Raw genomic sequence first — 15,496 nt, forward strand, 5'->3', positions numbered from 1 at the left:
TAGGGCATTGGTGAGGCCACACCTGGAGTATTGTGTGAAGTTTTGGTGCCCTTATCTGAGGAAGAATGTTCTTGCTGTGGATTATATTCATTGGAATTTAGAAGAATCAGAGGGGAATCTCATAGAAACTTCAATTCGAACAAGATTAGACAGGGTAGATTAATAAAGAATGTTCCCGATGGTGGGAGAGTCCATACTAGGGGTCATAGTTGGAGGATAAGAGGTAAACCTTTTAGGACTGAGGTAAAGAGAAATTCCTCTGAATCGGGAATTCACTACGCCAGAAAGGAGTTAAAAGTAATTTCAAGAAGGAATTAGATATAGTTCTTTGGGACTAAAGGAATCAAGGGATATTGGGGGGGGGGGGGGGGGGGGGTGAAGAGAGAAAGGAAAGAGGCAGGATAATGGTATTGAAGTTAGTCAGCCATGATCATAATGAACCACAGAGGAGGTTTGAGGGGCTGAATGGCTTCCTCCTGCTTCTATTTTTTTACGCAAGAATTTTTTTTGTAAACTACATATTAGTTTAGCGTTCAAATCCCGAGACTAGGTAGGAGTGAAAAATTCCCTTCTTCAAAGACATGAGTGAACAGTGATTTTTTGACAATCTGGCAGGTTTGGTGGACATTTTAGAGCGTATCACCAGATTTATTGAATCAATTTCTACAATTTAGCACGTCACAAGTCAGTGCTGCCTTCAGGACTGGGCACATTTTGCAGTGTGGAATGTACATTGGTGAGTTAAAGGGATCCTCAAAGGTGTAAAGTTACACTGTCTCTCCTGGCAAGGCAAGATGGCCGTTGGTACCTGTCTGCACACTTCGCATGCACAGCATTCGCAGCGATAAAGTTAGGTAGGCTCAGCTAAGAAGTTGATCAAAGAGTTCAGTCAGAAAACAAACCATAGCCCCAATGTTATTTTCACTAATCTACGCATCAGCGCAGCCGACAATCAATCAATTCAGAGCGATTGCACAAATCTCGGTTTTGCAATAGACTAAATCTGCTGTCACAAGGTCCTTTCCTGGGGGTCTCCTGCAGGAAAGTGGGAATATCAATGTCACCACGTCATGGAATATCAGCCTGCGACAATGTTTTGAAACTGAAATGAAGATTGATAGTAGAGTCCTGCAGTGGGGAGCAGCACAAATCGCCCAGCAGTTTGGGACGATTGGCAGCTGACTCTTGGCAGATAAACACCCCCCCCTCCCTTTTAAAAAGCACGGGAAGCAGCCTGTGCACTGAGACCAGTCCCAAGGACCGTACCTTCCGCACACACACGCTGGAAGGGGTGGAGTCAAAGGGAAAGTGGTGTAACTTTTTCTCAGCTGTCAGCACTCTTGACTTCCCTTTCACACACACACCCAACCCAGCGAAGAAACATCGTCCAAAAATAAAAGCACGTTCGAAACGCTCCCTCTTTCTGAAAAGTACTACAGCGCTTTAAGCACTCAGAAAAATTGCAGTCGAAAAGGTGATAATAAATCGGGGAGGGGATCATTTCCACGCGTCTCAAGTCAGAATGGAAAAAGTGAAACGGGCAGGAAAGCAGCAACCGACGCGCGTTTGAAATTCTCCCAAGGTTTCCCTCAGCCTTGCGAACTTCCTTCTTCGCAAAGTGTCACGCCACCTGGAAGTTAACGCTGCCCACCTGTCACTCAAAACAAAGCTTAAAACTTTTGCAAAGAGATGTGCAAAAGTATGGGGGAGGGGGACGCCGCGTCCCAGACACCGGCCCAAAGTCGAGTCCAAACTTGGCGCTACTTGCCCGTGGCAGTTGGTCGGAGCGGAGGCTCTCGCGCCTCTCCCGCCTCCGCCTCCTTGACCGAGTCGAGGAAGCGGACCACCCGCAGTCCCGACCACAGTCTGTTGGAGCTGCCCCGCAGCAACCTGCCTCCCCTGCCGGGAAAGCCGCTGAAATGTTCCATGCTCGCTCTCTCTCTCTCTCGGTCGGTCGGTCTCCAACGCGGAGGGCGGATCAGCCGGACGCGCCGAGCGCCGCCATCTTCCTCTCCGGAGCAGCTCCGGCCAATGTTTATGTGGAGGATGTGACAACGTGTGTGAGGACGCGGCCGGTGCAACCTCTCTCTGACCCCGTCACCCTCTCTTGTCAGCTTACAAATGTTCAATCGGAGGAGCAAGACATTTAAGTAAGAGTCGAGATAACTTTTTTTTTATAAAACCTCAACTTTATTCCAAACAATGTCAAATTCTTGCTTAATTTTGGCACACAGCTTGTCATTTTTATTTTAACAAAGCAACAATCCTCATTTTCTCCGATCTCCCCTCCTAAACCTCCCAACCCATCCCACTAACTGCTGGACACCAACAAGTCCTTGAAGAAAGTGATGAATAGCATCCACCTGGAATGGAAGCTTTCTTCCGACCCTCTCCGTGTATATTTAATCTTTCCCAATTGCAGGAATTCTGCCAGGTCGCTCAACCACCGCGAGGCCCTGGGTGGCACCGCCAACCTCCGTCCAAGCAGGACACGCCCCTGAGCCACCGAGGAGGCAAAGGCCAAGATGTCAGCCTTCCTCTACTAACCGCAATAATAATAATCTTTATTATTGTCACAAGTAGGCGTACATTAACACTGCAATGAAGTTACTGTGAAAAACCCCTAGTCGCCACTCTCCGGCACATGTTTAGGTACACAGAGGGAGAATTCAGAATGTCTAATTCACCTAACAAGCATGTCTTTTGGGTGTTGTGGGAGGAAACCAGAGCACCCGGAGGAAACCCACGCAGACACGGGGAGAATGTGTTGACTCCTCACAGACAGTGACCCAAGTGGGAATTGAACCCAACAGTGCTAACCACTGTGCTACCGCGCTGCCCTAGGAGCTCTTGGGAGTCTGACACCACAAAGACAGCCACCAGCGGACACAGCTCTAGTTTGACCCCAACGATCTCTGACATGATCTCATAAAAATGAGACCCAGAACCCAACTAGCTTGGAGTAGGGCAAGAGCAGAACATGTATGAGTGATTCACAGGCCCCCCTGAACAACTCTTACACCTGTCCTCTACCTCAGGGAAGCACCCACTCATATGCGTCTTAGTTAAGTGCACTCTATGTACTATACTTTAAATTATTTCAGGCTCAACCTAGCACAGGATGTGGTAAAGTTCACCCTGTGCGGGATCTCACTCCACACCCCTAAGCCCAGCTCCTAGTCCCACTTCCCCCTTACCTCTTCTAGTGATGGTTTCCCATCTCCAACAAAGACTCAAATATATCAGAGATCTTCCCTTGCCCCATTGCATCCCGTAATACAGCGTTTTTCAAACTCTGGGTCGCGGGCAGATATTGGGAGGGTCGGGAAGCGAGTTGTGGCTTTGCTGATCATGGGAAGAAGTCCCCAATGGCCGCGACCGGCTTTTAATAATGCTGGCCGCGGGCACCTCTCGATTGTTGTGGCGTTTGAGGTGGCGGGCAGAGCGAGGCTCGGCTATGTGCCTCGGCGAGGAATACTGATCAAATGAGGCCAGTCAATACAGCTGACACGTGTCAACACTGGAAGAAACGTCCAGACATCACTTTGTGTTCCCACTCTCAGCAAACGGGAATTAAGTGGGTTTGGTGAGAATGGAGAAGGAGATGGCTTGGATGTTTAGATAGTGCAATGCAGTGGAACCAGTAAGACATATTGGGCGCGATACTCCGCAAATGCGGTGAGTCGTAAAGGCTGCCGTGAAACTGGCCGTGTTTCACGGCAGCCTCTGCGCCCCCTCCCAGGACCCGATTCTCCCCCCTGGGCGGGGCTAGCAGCGGGGCCCCGTGAAGCACGGCATCGCGGGCTTAGTGATCGTCGCTAAGTCCGCGCGCCAAGCGTCACGCTGGCTGACGCGCACAATGATCGCGTCAAACCCACGCATGCGCGGGTCGTCATGCCCCTCAGCCGCCCCGTGGACTGATCCTGCGGGGCGGCGGAAGAACAAATAGTGCGCGGGTATCGGACCCGCTGCCCGCGATTGGTGCCCACCGATCGCAGGCTCATGCCACCCTTGGCTCCGTGCCACCGTGGTGCGGCCGTGCCAATCGGTGCCATGGTTGTCCGGGACGGCACTTTGCGGCCGTTTTCACGAACGGTGAGAGCAGGTGTAATTGCGTTCATGAAAACGTCCGTAAAGGCCTGGGAACTCGGCCCATCGGCCTGGGGAGAATCGCTGTTCGCCGTAAAAAACGGGGAGCAGCGATTCGTGTCGTGGGGCGGCCGTGGTGTGGGGAGAATAGTGGGAGGGCGTGAAAATTGTTGGAAAGGCCCTCCCGCTATTCTCCAACCCGTCGTGGGCAACGGAGAATCGCGCCCATAGTTTGTAAAGTAAAAACAAGATTGTACTTATTTCTACACTTGTTTAAATTTCTAAATAAAATGGAATATATTTAAAACAAAGTTTGTGTGTAAATGTATGGATGCGCATGTTCAACTGGAATTGTTTCAATTTTCTGTAGTAAAAAGTCATAAACCTGGAAAAATCAGGTATTGGAAATAAAGTTTCAAAGTAAAAAAAGGTGGACAGGACCGGCCTTTAAATATGAACAATCAGGTCTTTCCGTCAGAGGCAGCGGCAGAGAGAAAGTCCCTCACCCAGCACATGCACTGACGCCATGCGCTCTGTACATCCATGATTTGGACGTGAAATCATGGAGGAGAGATTCCTCAATTTTGTAGCTGACCGCAAGCAAGCAATGGACTGTGTGAAGAACTGAAAACAGATTAATAAGTAATAAGGAAAAGAGAGCCAGAGACACAAACAGGTCAGGATCTCACGACTGAATCTGCTGGAGAGAGCTGTCAGGAGACTCCATGGCAGGACAAAAGCAGGGCTGGTGTGAGCTGTATAGTGACCTCCAGGACCTCTGGTGAACAAATAATTAAGAGGAAACTGAAATAGGAGCAATAAAAAGATGATTTCTTGAGGTATGGCTTAAATTATGCCAATGCAAATCAGGATGCAAACCCCATCTGTGTTATATGCACGGAAGTGCTGGCAAATGAAAGTTTAAAATCCTAAAATCTTCAAAGGCATTTTCAAAAGCATGGCGAGTTCGAGGACAAATCTGATTTTTTTTTCAAAGGATGCAACGAGAACGTAAATCGTCAACTAAAATCTTTTGCAGAAATGTAACATTGAATGACGAAGCAAGTGAGATCGCGAGGACCAAGAAGACTCACTTCCCGCATTAAAGGTAAACAATAATGGTGTGATGTGAAGATTGGCCGACATGTGTCATGAACGTCGGCCAGCGTGGGTCCTGAAGGTCCACTGGTTGGTAAAAGTGGGTCCCGGGAAAAAAAGTTTGAAAAACACTGCCGTAATAGCTATCTATCAGTGTGAGTCTTGACAATTGGGGGAACGAGGACAACTCTTTACGAATAACATTCCTCACCTGCAAATACCTGAATTCACTCGCCCTGGGGAGTTGAAATTTCTCCTTCGTCTCCTCTAGACTTGCAAACTTACCTTCCACAATTAAGTCCCTGAACCTCTCAACCCCTTTTCTCCTCCATATCCTGTATATAGCGTCCAACCCTGATGGTGCAAATCTATGATTATCACAGTAAAGACATGTGCCCAAGTCCAAAATGTTGTCTAAACTGGTTCCAAATTCTTTAAGATGCCACGAACACCAGGCTCATCAAGAGTTTGGGGAGAATGGAAGAGGGGCCGTAACCACCGCCCTCAGAGACGACCCTGTGCAAAAGGCCTCCATCCTACCCCATTCCATGCCCGGCTCCTCAAACCATCTTCGCACTTTCCGATGTTCGCCGCCCAGTAATAGTGCATCACGTTTGGTAGCGCCAACTCACCCAATTGTGTCCTCTTCTGCAGGAAAGCTCTTCTGATCCTGGGAGTCTTTCCCACCCAGACAAAGGCAAAGATTAATCTATCGACCCGAGCACAAATAAATTTTGAGAGAAAGATTGGAAGATTCTGAAATGCGAATAGAAACCTCGGTACAACATTCATTTTGACCATTTATAATCAACCCGCCAAGAAAGGGCATCCTACCTCTTCAGGTCCCCCTTCACCTCTTCCATCAGACTGGTGAAGTTCAACTTATGCAACGGTGTCCAATTGTACACCACCTGAATCCCGAAATACCTAAACTGTGCCTTGGCTAGTTTAAAAGGCAGCCTCCCCATGGAGTTTACGGGGAACATCTTGCTCTTGCTCATATTCAATCTGTACCCTGAAAAGGATCCAAATTTTTTTCAACAGTTCCATAATTTCTCTTATAACTGTGGGAGGATCAGAAATTACAACAAATTGTCCCCGTAAAGAACATTCTATGTTCTTCACCTTCTCCTTTCTCAACACCTTTCCATTCTGATGATCTAAGTGCAATGGCCAATGGTTCAATCACTAGCGCGAATATTAGTGGAGACAGCGGGTATCCCTGTCTCATGCCTCTGTGTAGTCAGAAATATCCTGAGTTAACAGCATTAGTCCAGACTCTAGCCATGAGGGCATTATATAGCAGCTTCACCCAGGAAATAACCCAAATCACCTCTAAAACCTCAAAGAGGTAGCTCCACTCCACACAGTCAAAGGCCTTCTCTGCATCCATGGAGATGATTACTTCCACCACCTGCTCCAGAGGTGACATGACCACATTCAAAAACGCCCTGATGTTAGATGACAACTGTTGGTCCCTCAGATATCCTGTCTGGTCCTCAGAGAACACATCTGGCAGGCACCCCTCCAAACAGTTCGCCAGAACCGTATCTAGTATTTTTGCGTCAGTGTTTAATAGTGAAATAGGGCTATAAGACTCACTCCCAATAAGTGCAACGCCTTATACTCAGCCTCCTGTCTGAGTAGACAGTCAGAGACTTTTTCCCCGGGTGGAACAAACCATTACAAGGGGACATAAATTTAAGGTAAATGATGGAAAATATAGGGGGGATGTCAGAGGTAGGTTCTTTACCCAGAGAGTAGTGGGTGCATGGAACGCACTGCCTGTGGGAGTAGTTGAGTCGGAAACGTTAGGGACCTTCAAGCGGCTATTGGATAGGTACATGGATTAGGGTAGAATAATGGAGTGTAGATTAATTTGTTCTTAAGGGCAGCACGGTAGCATCGTTGATAGCACAATTGCTTCACAGCTCCAGGGTCCCAGGTTCGATTTTGGCTTGGGTCACAGTCTGTGTGGAGTCTGCATATCATCCCCGTGTGTGCGTGGATTTCCTCCCACAGTCCAAAGATGTGCAGGTTGGGTGGATTGGCCATGATAAATTGCCCTTAGTGTCCAGAATTCTATGATTAACCTAGGACAAAAGTTCGGCACAACATCGTGGGCCGAAGGGCCTGTTCTGTGCTGTATTTCTCTACTTCTCTACAATATGGCCATAACTGTTTGTAAACTTTGGCCAGAAAACCTTCTGGCCCTGGTGCTTTCCCCGATTGCATGGAACCAATACAGTCTATAACGTCCTCCACCCCCAACGGTGCCTCCAGCCCCTCCCTCTTCACCCTTTCTGCCACTGGGAAGACCAATCTCCCCAAATGTCACTCCATCTCCGAGCCATCCTCTGGGAGTTCAGACTTGTATAGGCCTCAATTAAAAAACCTTAAAGACTCCATTAATCTTATCCGGGCAGTAACTAGCACTCCCCCTCATCTTTAACCTGAGTTATTTCCCGTGTGGCTGCATGCCATCTCAATTGGTGAGCCAATAATCGATTGGCTTTATCCACAAACTCATAAAATGTCCCTTGCAATCGGCGAAGCTGGCTCATCTCATTCCACGTTGATTCAAGCTGAATCATCATTTATTTTGTTGAGTATGTTAATTGCAGGCCTGTTGGTTTCTTTTGATTTGTGATTATGTTTGTTGTGTGAAAATATAAATGCCTCAATAAAATATTTTTGGAAAAGAAAACTAACACCACTGGTGCACCCACTCACCGTGACATATTGCTCGCCAGGGTCTGTCAAAATTCTAATTGCCATAAATGCCATCCTCCTGTTGATCAAGGTCGCAACTCCTCTCGAACCTGAATCAAAATTTCAATGGAACACCTTCCCCACCCACCCTTTCCTCAGTCTCGTCTGATCCCTAACTTGTAAATGTGACTCCTGCAAGAAGACTATCTCTGCGTTCAAAGTCCTCAAATGAGTAATAACCTGAGACCTTTTAACTGGACCATTAAATTCCCTTAAGTACTACGCTACCAAACCGCGTGATGGGCTCCGGACCTTCCCTCAAGTAGAGTGAGCCATATCCCCTCTGTGAGGATGTCCAATTGGGCCCCAACCTACTTCAAATCCAAACACATCCAAATTGGATGCCGCCTCCACCCCTACATTGGCCCATACATAAAGAGAACCTAGTCACCAGCATTTTATCTACCCCCACCACCCCCAGCTGCCCACCCAACACCCCTTTCCCCTCCCTTTCCCTCACCCTTCCAAACATCTGCTAACCATCATTCCCAGCTCAAATAAGCACACAATCCCTCCCACCCCAACACAGAAAACTCAACCAACCCAAACCTATTACCTAACCCAACAAACAAAACAGAAACCACTCCTACCCCAAGCATCTAGCAGCAGCCCCCACCCCCACTTTGCTTCCGTGAACTAGCAAAACCGCTAGCCAGGCGGCCTGCTTCCGTGAACTAGCAAAACCGCTAGCCAGGCGGCCTTCATCCAGCAAGTCCAAAATATTTTACAAAAGGGAAATCCCACCAGAAAGAGCCAAACGCCCACTTACCCCAGTCTCTCGTCCAAAGCAAAAGTACACATTAGGCAAAATAATAAATAAATAAAGAGTCCACACCCCTAATTGACCAAAATACTCCATACTATCACGTGTGAAGAAGAACACGGAGCCCAAATAACTAAAGCACAAACAGTGACAGGAACTATATACATGAGCATGCAAAATTCCCCAAAAAAATCCCATAACCACAATCAAATTTCTCCTGGTCCGCTCCTCCTTACAAAGTCATTTGCCTCCGCCAGCGTATTAAAGTAATGGTCCTTGTTTTTAAACGTGACCCACAATCGAGCTGGATACACCATTCCAAATCGCACCTCTTTTTTGTAAAGCACCGTCTTGGCCTTGTTCAACCCAGCTTGTCGCTTTGCCAGTTCCGCCCTGACGTCCTGGTAAATTTAAAACGGGCACCTCCCAATAGCTTTCCTTCGTGGCCTTCGCCCATTTCAAGAGCCGCTCTTTATCGAGAAATCTATGAAAGTGGACTATGACTGCCCATGGTGGATTGCCGGATTTTGTTTTCGTCATTGTGACCGGTGGGCCCGGTCCATCTCGAGAGGATTAGTAAAGACCCCTCCCCCATCAATTTCCCGAGCACCCTCGCCACAAATTCTGTGGTATTCGTGCCTTCGATGCCCTCCGGTAGCCGAACAATATGCAAATTTTGATGCCTGGCCTGGACCTGTTCTGGTTTTCAGCCTGGGCTCTTAAAACCTTTTGGGTCTCCATCATCAACTTAGCCTCAGCCTCCAATGAGGCAATCCGTTCACTATGATCCGAGACCACCTCTTCCTTGTCACGGATCTTTGTGCCTTGTGCCTCCATCCACTGATCTACCCTCTGCAAGGTTAACCAAAAGGGGGCCACCGCTCCCTCAATTTCTTTAGAAACATCTTCCCCCAACAACTGCCTTTGTTTATGGCACTCTTCACAAGGACTTCCATTAATTTCTCCGTTGGCTCCAGGGTAAGCGTCGACGATCCAGAAAGCTCCGACATGTTTTTCTTCCCCTCACCACGAAGTGCTGCCTTTTGAGGTGAGGAGCTTTTAAATGCCTTCTGCCTGGTTTTACCCTCTGCAGCATTCCACATCAGAGGAGAGACCAGTAAGCACAAATTTGCTTCCTTTTTAAAAAAAAATTACACCCTTAAATTAGCTGACAAGGGCGAAAAGCACGTTGCTGAACGGGAGCCACTTTGAACGTAACCACTTATCGCCGCAACCGGAAACCAGAATTTATAATATTTTTTGATTAATTTTAAAATTATATTGGAAGTTACCAGTTTTTGGTAAGGATCCAACCAATATGTTGAAACTTGTTGGGCGGGATTGAAACTGGGGCAGCGTGCTCCCACCGGCAGCGGGATTCTCCGTCCCGCCAGCTGGCCAATGGGGTTTCCCATTGTGGGCAGCTCCACGCTGTCAGGAAATCCCTGGGTGTAGGTGCGCTGCCGGCACAGTGGAGAATTCTGCCAGCAGAGAATCCAGCCTATTATTTCTCCTGGAGATCCAGTCAGTACATTGCTTGGTGTAAAAATGAACCAAAAGGAGCAGGAGTCTCCAAATTCAATCCATAGTCTTCGCCTCTTTTAGAAACTCTTAGTTGTCCTACTCCTAGTATAGACAAAAAAGAACTGGCAAACATTGCATGCTCCTTCACTAGGATTATCCAGAGGATGAAAGAGGCAGGCATGCGGAGTGACCATCCCATGGGACAGACATGCATAACCTGGGCCTGTAGATTGCCAGCTTACCCACAAGCATGACAACATCAATCCCTGGTCTGTGCTGAATTAGGTGGATCAACATTGGGCAGCAGAACTGGTCACATTTCTGCATATTGACACTTAGACCCAAGACTACAAATAACATGCGAGTGCCAATAGGAAAATAATGAAGGTTAAATAAAATCTATTTCCCAACAGAATGAATCAAATAATAGTGAAGTGAGAAGACACTGTTTTCTGGAAGCTGACTGCAGACTTGGAGTTTGATGAGCGGGGGAGTATGTGGAGGGAGAGGGGTTTGAAGGAATTGTTTGTTTCCCTTTTCCACGCTGTCGGAATTGGTTGGGCAAGGAGCTAGCTGTTTGATGAGTATCTGGTAATTGGGGAAGTTCTATTTTATCCTTAAGGTTTAAAAGATTGGTCATAAAGTGAATAAAATATCGAAACAAATAACATAATTAATTAAAACACATTAAGAATGGCAGAACAGGTAGGGCATGATTCTCCGAAACCTGGATAAATCGTGAGGCTGGTGTCAAAAACGGGCGAGTTTGACGCCAGCCTCCGCCCCCCCCGACCGGGAAACGATTCTGGTCCCCGGTCGGGGCTAGCATGCCGCGGCCGTGAACTCCGGCATCGCTTGCCAGAGTTTGCGACGGCTGACGCGTCACATGACGTCAGCCGCGCATGCGCGGATTGGAAGACTCCAACCCGCGCATGCGCGGATGACGTCATCGCGCATTTGCGCGAAACCCGCGCATGCGCGGGCCGGGATGCCCCTCAGCCGCCCCGCGAATGGATACAGCGGGGCGGTTGAAGGACAAAGAGTGCGCGGGGTAAGTACCCGCTGCCCGCAATCGGTGCCCACCGATCGCGGGCCCATGGCACCCTTGGCACGGCCGTGGTACTGCCGTGCCAATCGGTGCCATGGTTCCCAAGATCGCAACTTTACGGCCGTTTTTACGAACGGTCAGACCAGGTGTGTTTGACGTTCCTAAAAACGGTCGTAAAGGGCTTGGACTTCGGCCCATCGGCCAGCTGAGAATCGCTGCTCGCCGTAAAAAAACGGCGGGCAGCGATTCGTGTCGGGAGGCGGGCGTGGGGGGGGGGGGGGAGAATAGCGGGAGGGTGTCAGACTAGCGTGGCCGTAAAAATTTACGACCTCTGCTATTCTCCGCACCGTCGTGAGTGCGGAGAATCGCCCCCATAATGTCTCAAGGCTGCAGTCAATGGAGCTCCTGGATACCATTGTGTTCCTGGGTAAACACTATAGCAGCAAATGTTTGCAGCTCGAGGAACATTGGCACACCTGGAGGCTGAGCTGCAGATTCTGACGCACATCAAGAGCAGGAAGGTTACCTTGATGCTTTGTACCAGGAGGCAGTCGCACCACTTCGGATACGGCCTACTGATTTGGTCAGGAACATGACGGTATGACTATGAGTGAAGCAGGTAAGGGGAACGAGAGGAGAGGAATGTCAGCCTCGGCAAAATTGCCCAATAGATTCTGAAGTTCTCTCAGCTTGTTTGGATGAGGATGGGGACTGCAGGGTGGATGAGCAAATTGACCACGGAACAGAAAGCCATTCAAGTGGAGGGAGCAAAAAGGAATGCAGTGGTAGTAGAGGACATTAATATGAGGGGATTAAGAGTTCTCTGCGCCCCCCCCCCCTCCCCCCTGGGGGTCCGCTCGCGCCGCCAATCCCGCCGGCGGGAGAGGCCTGACAGTGGCGGGACTTCGGCCCATCGCAGGCCGGAGAATTGCCGCGGGGGGCACGCCGATCGGCGGGGCGCGATTCCCGCTCCTGCCGATTCCCGGGTGGCGGAGAATTCCGGCCACGGCGGGGGCGGGATTTACGCCGGCCCCAGGCAATTCCTCGACCCTGCGGGGGGTCAGAGAATTCCGCCCCACATCTTGAATACTGTGCACAGATTTGGTCTCCTTATTTAAGGAAGGATGTAGATTGATATCTAGAATGAGAGGAATGTCTTATGAGGATAGGTTGGACAATTTGGGCTTGTTACCACTGGAGTTTAGATGAGACAGGGCTGACTTGATTGCAGTATATAAGATTGTCTTGAGAATGTAGACATGGAAGGGATGTTTCCTCTTGTGGTGAGTCCAGAATAAAGCAACACTATTTTGAAATTAGGGGTCACCCTCATAGGACAGGGATGTCTTGTGGGGCAGTGGCTAGCACCCCTGCCTCTGAACTAGAAGCTCCGGGTTTGAGTCCCACCCAGGAGTGAATGGCCAAGGAAGGTGCATTCATCACGCAGGTGGAGTGTCAACCTGCAAATCCTTCCAACATGCGAATGGCGGTAAGATCGAAAGAGACTCCTGGTCAGCCACGCTTGATGTGGAGTGGTGCCGCTCAAGCTATAAGCCTCTGGTGACAGACATGAGCCCTGTTCCAGGAAAAACAATGAAAACAGACAAAGGTCTGCCTCAGAGCACCTGTGGGAAGAGAACTGGAATTTTGGGACAGAGATGAGAATGATTTTCTCTTCGAGGGTTTTGCGGGTTTGGAACTGTCTGTCCCAAGACACAGGAACCGGGGTCACTGATTATTTTGAAGGCAGGAATGGTAGATTCTTGTTAAGTAAGGGAATCAAAGATTATTGGGGATAGATGGAGAATGTGGAACTCAAAACATAAACAGATCAACTGTGATCTTATTGAATGGCGGTACAGGCTCCAGGGGATGAAGAGCCTACTTTGCTCCTTTTTCTTAAGTTCGTAAATTTATTATAGTATGTTTCTATCTCTGATCACTGTTTTTGAAAATCAAACCTCGTAAGCGGTGAAGTATCCTGGAAAATCAAATGACAACTGGAAGAGTTTCAGGTGGAAGATTCAGTGGAATTTGAGAGTCGTTAAACCTCTTCAGGCATTGGCAAGCTGAATAAATCAGTCAACCTTTTGTGATCAAAGTTTCATTTATAGAATCATAGAATTTACAGTGCAGAAGGATCAATTCGGCCTATCGAGTCTGCACTGGCCCTTGGAAAGAACAACCTACTTAAGCCCACACCTCCACCCTATCCCCTAACCCCACCTAACCTTTAGGACATTAAGGGGCAATTTAGAAAGGCCAATCCACCTAACCTGCACATCTTCGAACTGTGGGACTAAACCGGAGCACCTGGAGGAGACACGGGGAGGACGTGTAAACTTTGCACAGTCACCTGAGGCCGGAATTGTACCTGGGTCCCTGGAGCTGTGAGGCAGCAGTGCTAACCACTGTGCCGCCCTCAAGTTTTATTATAAAGTATTTTTCATTACTTCAGGATGTCCCAATTAATTGCTTTTTTTTAAAAGATTTTTATTGAAGACATTTTTCATTATAACAAAATTATGCCACACTAAACAACAAATACATGAAGTTAAAATGTGTGAATAGCACAATCGATAGTTAACAACCCCACTAAACCCAACCCATCAACATATAACTAAAACCCACCCTAACAGCTGGCAGTGACTGACTCTTTGATAAAGGAAATGAATGGCTGCCATCTCGAGTAGAACCCTTCTACCAATGCTCTCATGGTGTATTTGACCTCCTCTAGATTCCTCTAGATCTAGGAACTCCATGAGCTCACCCAACCTGGCTGAGGCACTGGGCAGAGTAGGAGATCTCCACCCCTGCAGCACCCGCCTCCAGGCTATTAATGAGGAAAAGACAAGGATAACCGTCTTCACCACCACCTGCAGTCTGAAACCCCAAAAATGGCCACCAGCAGACAAGGCTCCAGCTCGATAGTAAGAATCCCTGACATGGTGTCAAAGAAGGAGACCCCAAAGTTTACAAGTTTAGGATATGCTCGTGGTGTTGGTGTGAACGCTAGCCGAAGGAGCCTTGTACAACAGGCATATCCAGCACTCAAACCTGGGCCCCAACCCGAAAACCCGAACCTCTCTAAAACTGCAAAGAGATACCTCCAATCTATTCTATCAAATGCCAATTTGTCGTCTGATGAGATGATTACCTCTGAATAGGGCCCGACAGACGGGGAAAGAACTACATTTAACAATCACCACACAGTGGACGACAATTGGTGGCCCTTAACAAATCCTGTTTGATCTTCCCCAATCACCATAGGAAGACAGTGTTCTAACCTTAGCGCTAACACCTTAGCCATTACCTTTGCATTCACTTTAAGTAATGAAATAGGACGGTACAACCTAAACTCCATGGGGTCTGTGCCCTTTTTCAGTAGAAGGGAAATCGATGCCTGTACCAGAGTTGCAGGATGGGAGTCCCTTGCTAAACAGTCCTCAAACATTCCTACCAGTAAGGCAATCAACTGTCCAGCAAACATCTTGGGCGTGATTCTCCGAACCCGGGAGAAATCGTGAGGCTGGCGTCAAAAATGGGCGGGTTTGACGCCAGCCTCCGCCCCCCCCCCGACCGGAAACCGATTCTGTCCCCGGTCGGGGCTAGCATCCCGCGGCCGTGAACTCTGGCATCGCGGGCTTAACGAATTTCGTTAAGCCCGCTTGCCAGAGTTTTCAACGGCTGACGCGTCACATGACGTCAGCCGCGCATGCGCGGATTGGAAGACTCCAACCCACGCATGCGCGGATGACGTCATCACGCATTTGCGTGAAACCCGCGCACGCGCGGGCCGGTATGCCCCTCAGCCGCCCCGCGAATGGATACAGCGGGGCAGCGGAAGGATAAAGAGTGCGCGGGGTAAGTACCCGCTGCCCGCAATCGGTGGGCACCGATCACGGGCCCATGGCACCCTTGGCACGGCCGTGGTACTGCCGTGCCAATCGGTGCCATGGTTCCCCAGATCGCGACTTTACGGCCGTTTTTACGAACGATCAGACCAGGTGTGTTTGACGTTCCTAAAAATGGTCGTAAAGGGCTTGGAATTCGGCCCATCGGCCAGCTGAGAATCGCTGCTCGCCGTAAAAAAACGGCGGGCAGCGATTCGTGTCGGGAGACGGGCGTGGGGGGGGGGGAGAATAGCGGGAGGGCGTCAGACCGGCGTGGCCGTAAAAATTTACGACCCCCGCTATTCTCCG

General features: G+C 48.9%; 1 protein-coding gene across 7 annotated transcripts in view; it reads right to left on the reverse strand.

Moving 5' to 3' along the window:
* Window positions 1–15,496, reverse strand: part of oxr1a (oxidation resistance 1a) — a 576,817-nt gene that overhangs the window by 279,759 nt on the left and 281,562 nt on the right. The window contains exon 1 of one of the 7 annotated variants that reach the window (XM_038809977.1): window positions 1,769–1,985. The exons of the other annotated variants lie outside the window; for them this stretch is intronic. Within the exon in view, the coding sequence (XP_038665905.1) occupies window positions 1,769–1,928 (160 nt within the window). The 5' untranslated portion in view covers window positions 1,929–1,985. Of the gene's footprint in view, window positions 1–1,768; window positions 1,986–15,496 lie in introns of those variants that run through there. 7 annotated transcript variants of the gene reach the window in all.

This window comes from Scyliorhinus canicula, chromosome 10, assembly GCF_902713615.1.
Source record: "Scyliorhinus canicula chromosome 10, sScyCan1.1, whole genome shotgun sequence".
NCBI lineage: Eukaryota > Metazoa > Chordata > Chondrichthyes > Carcharhiniformes > Scyliorhinidae > Scyliorhinus > Scyliorhinus canicula.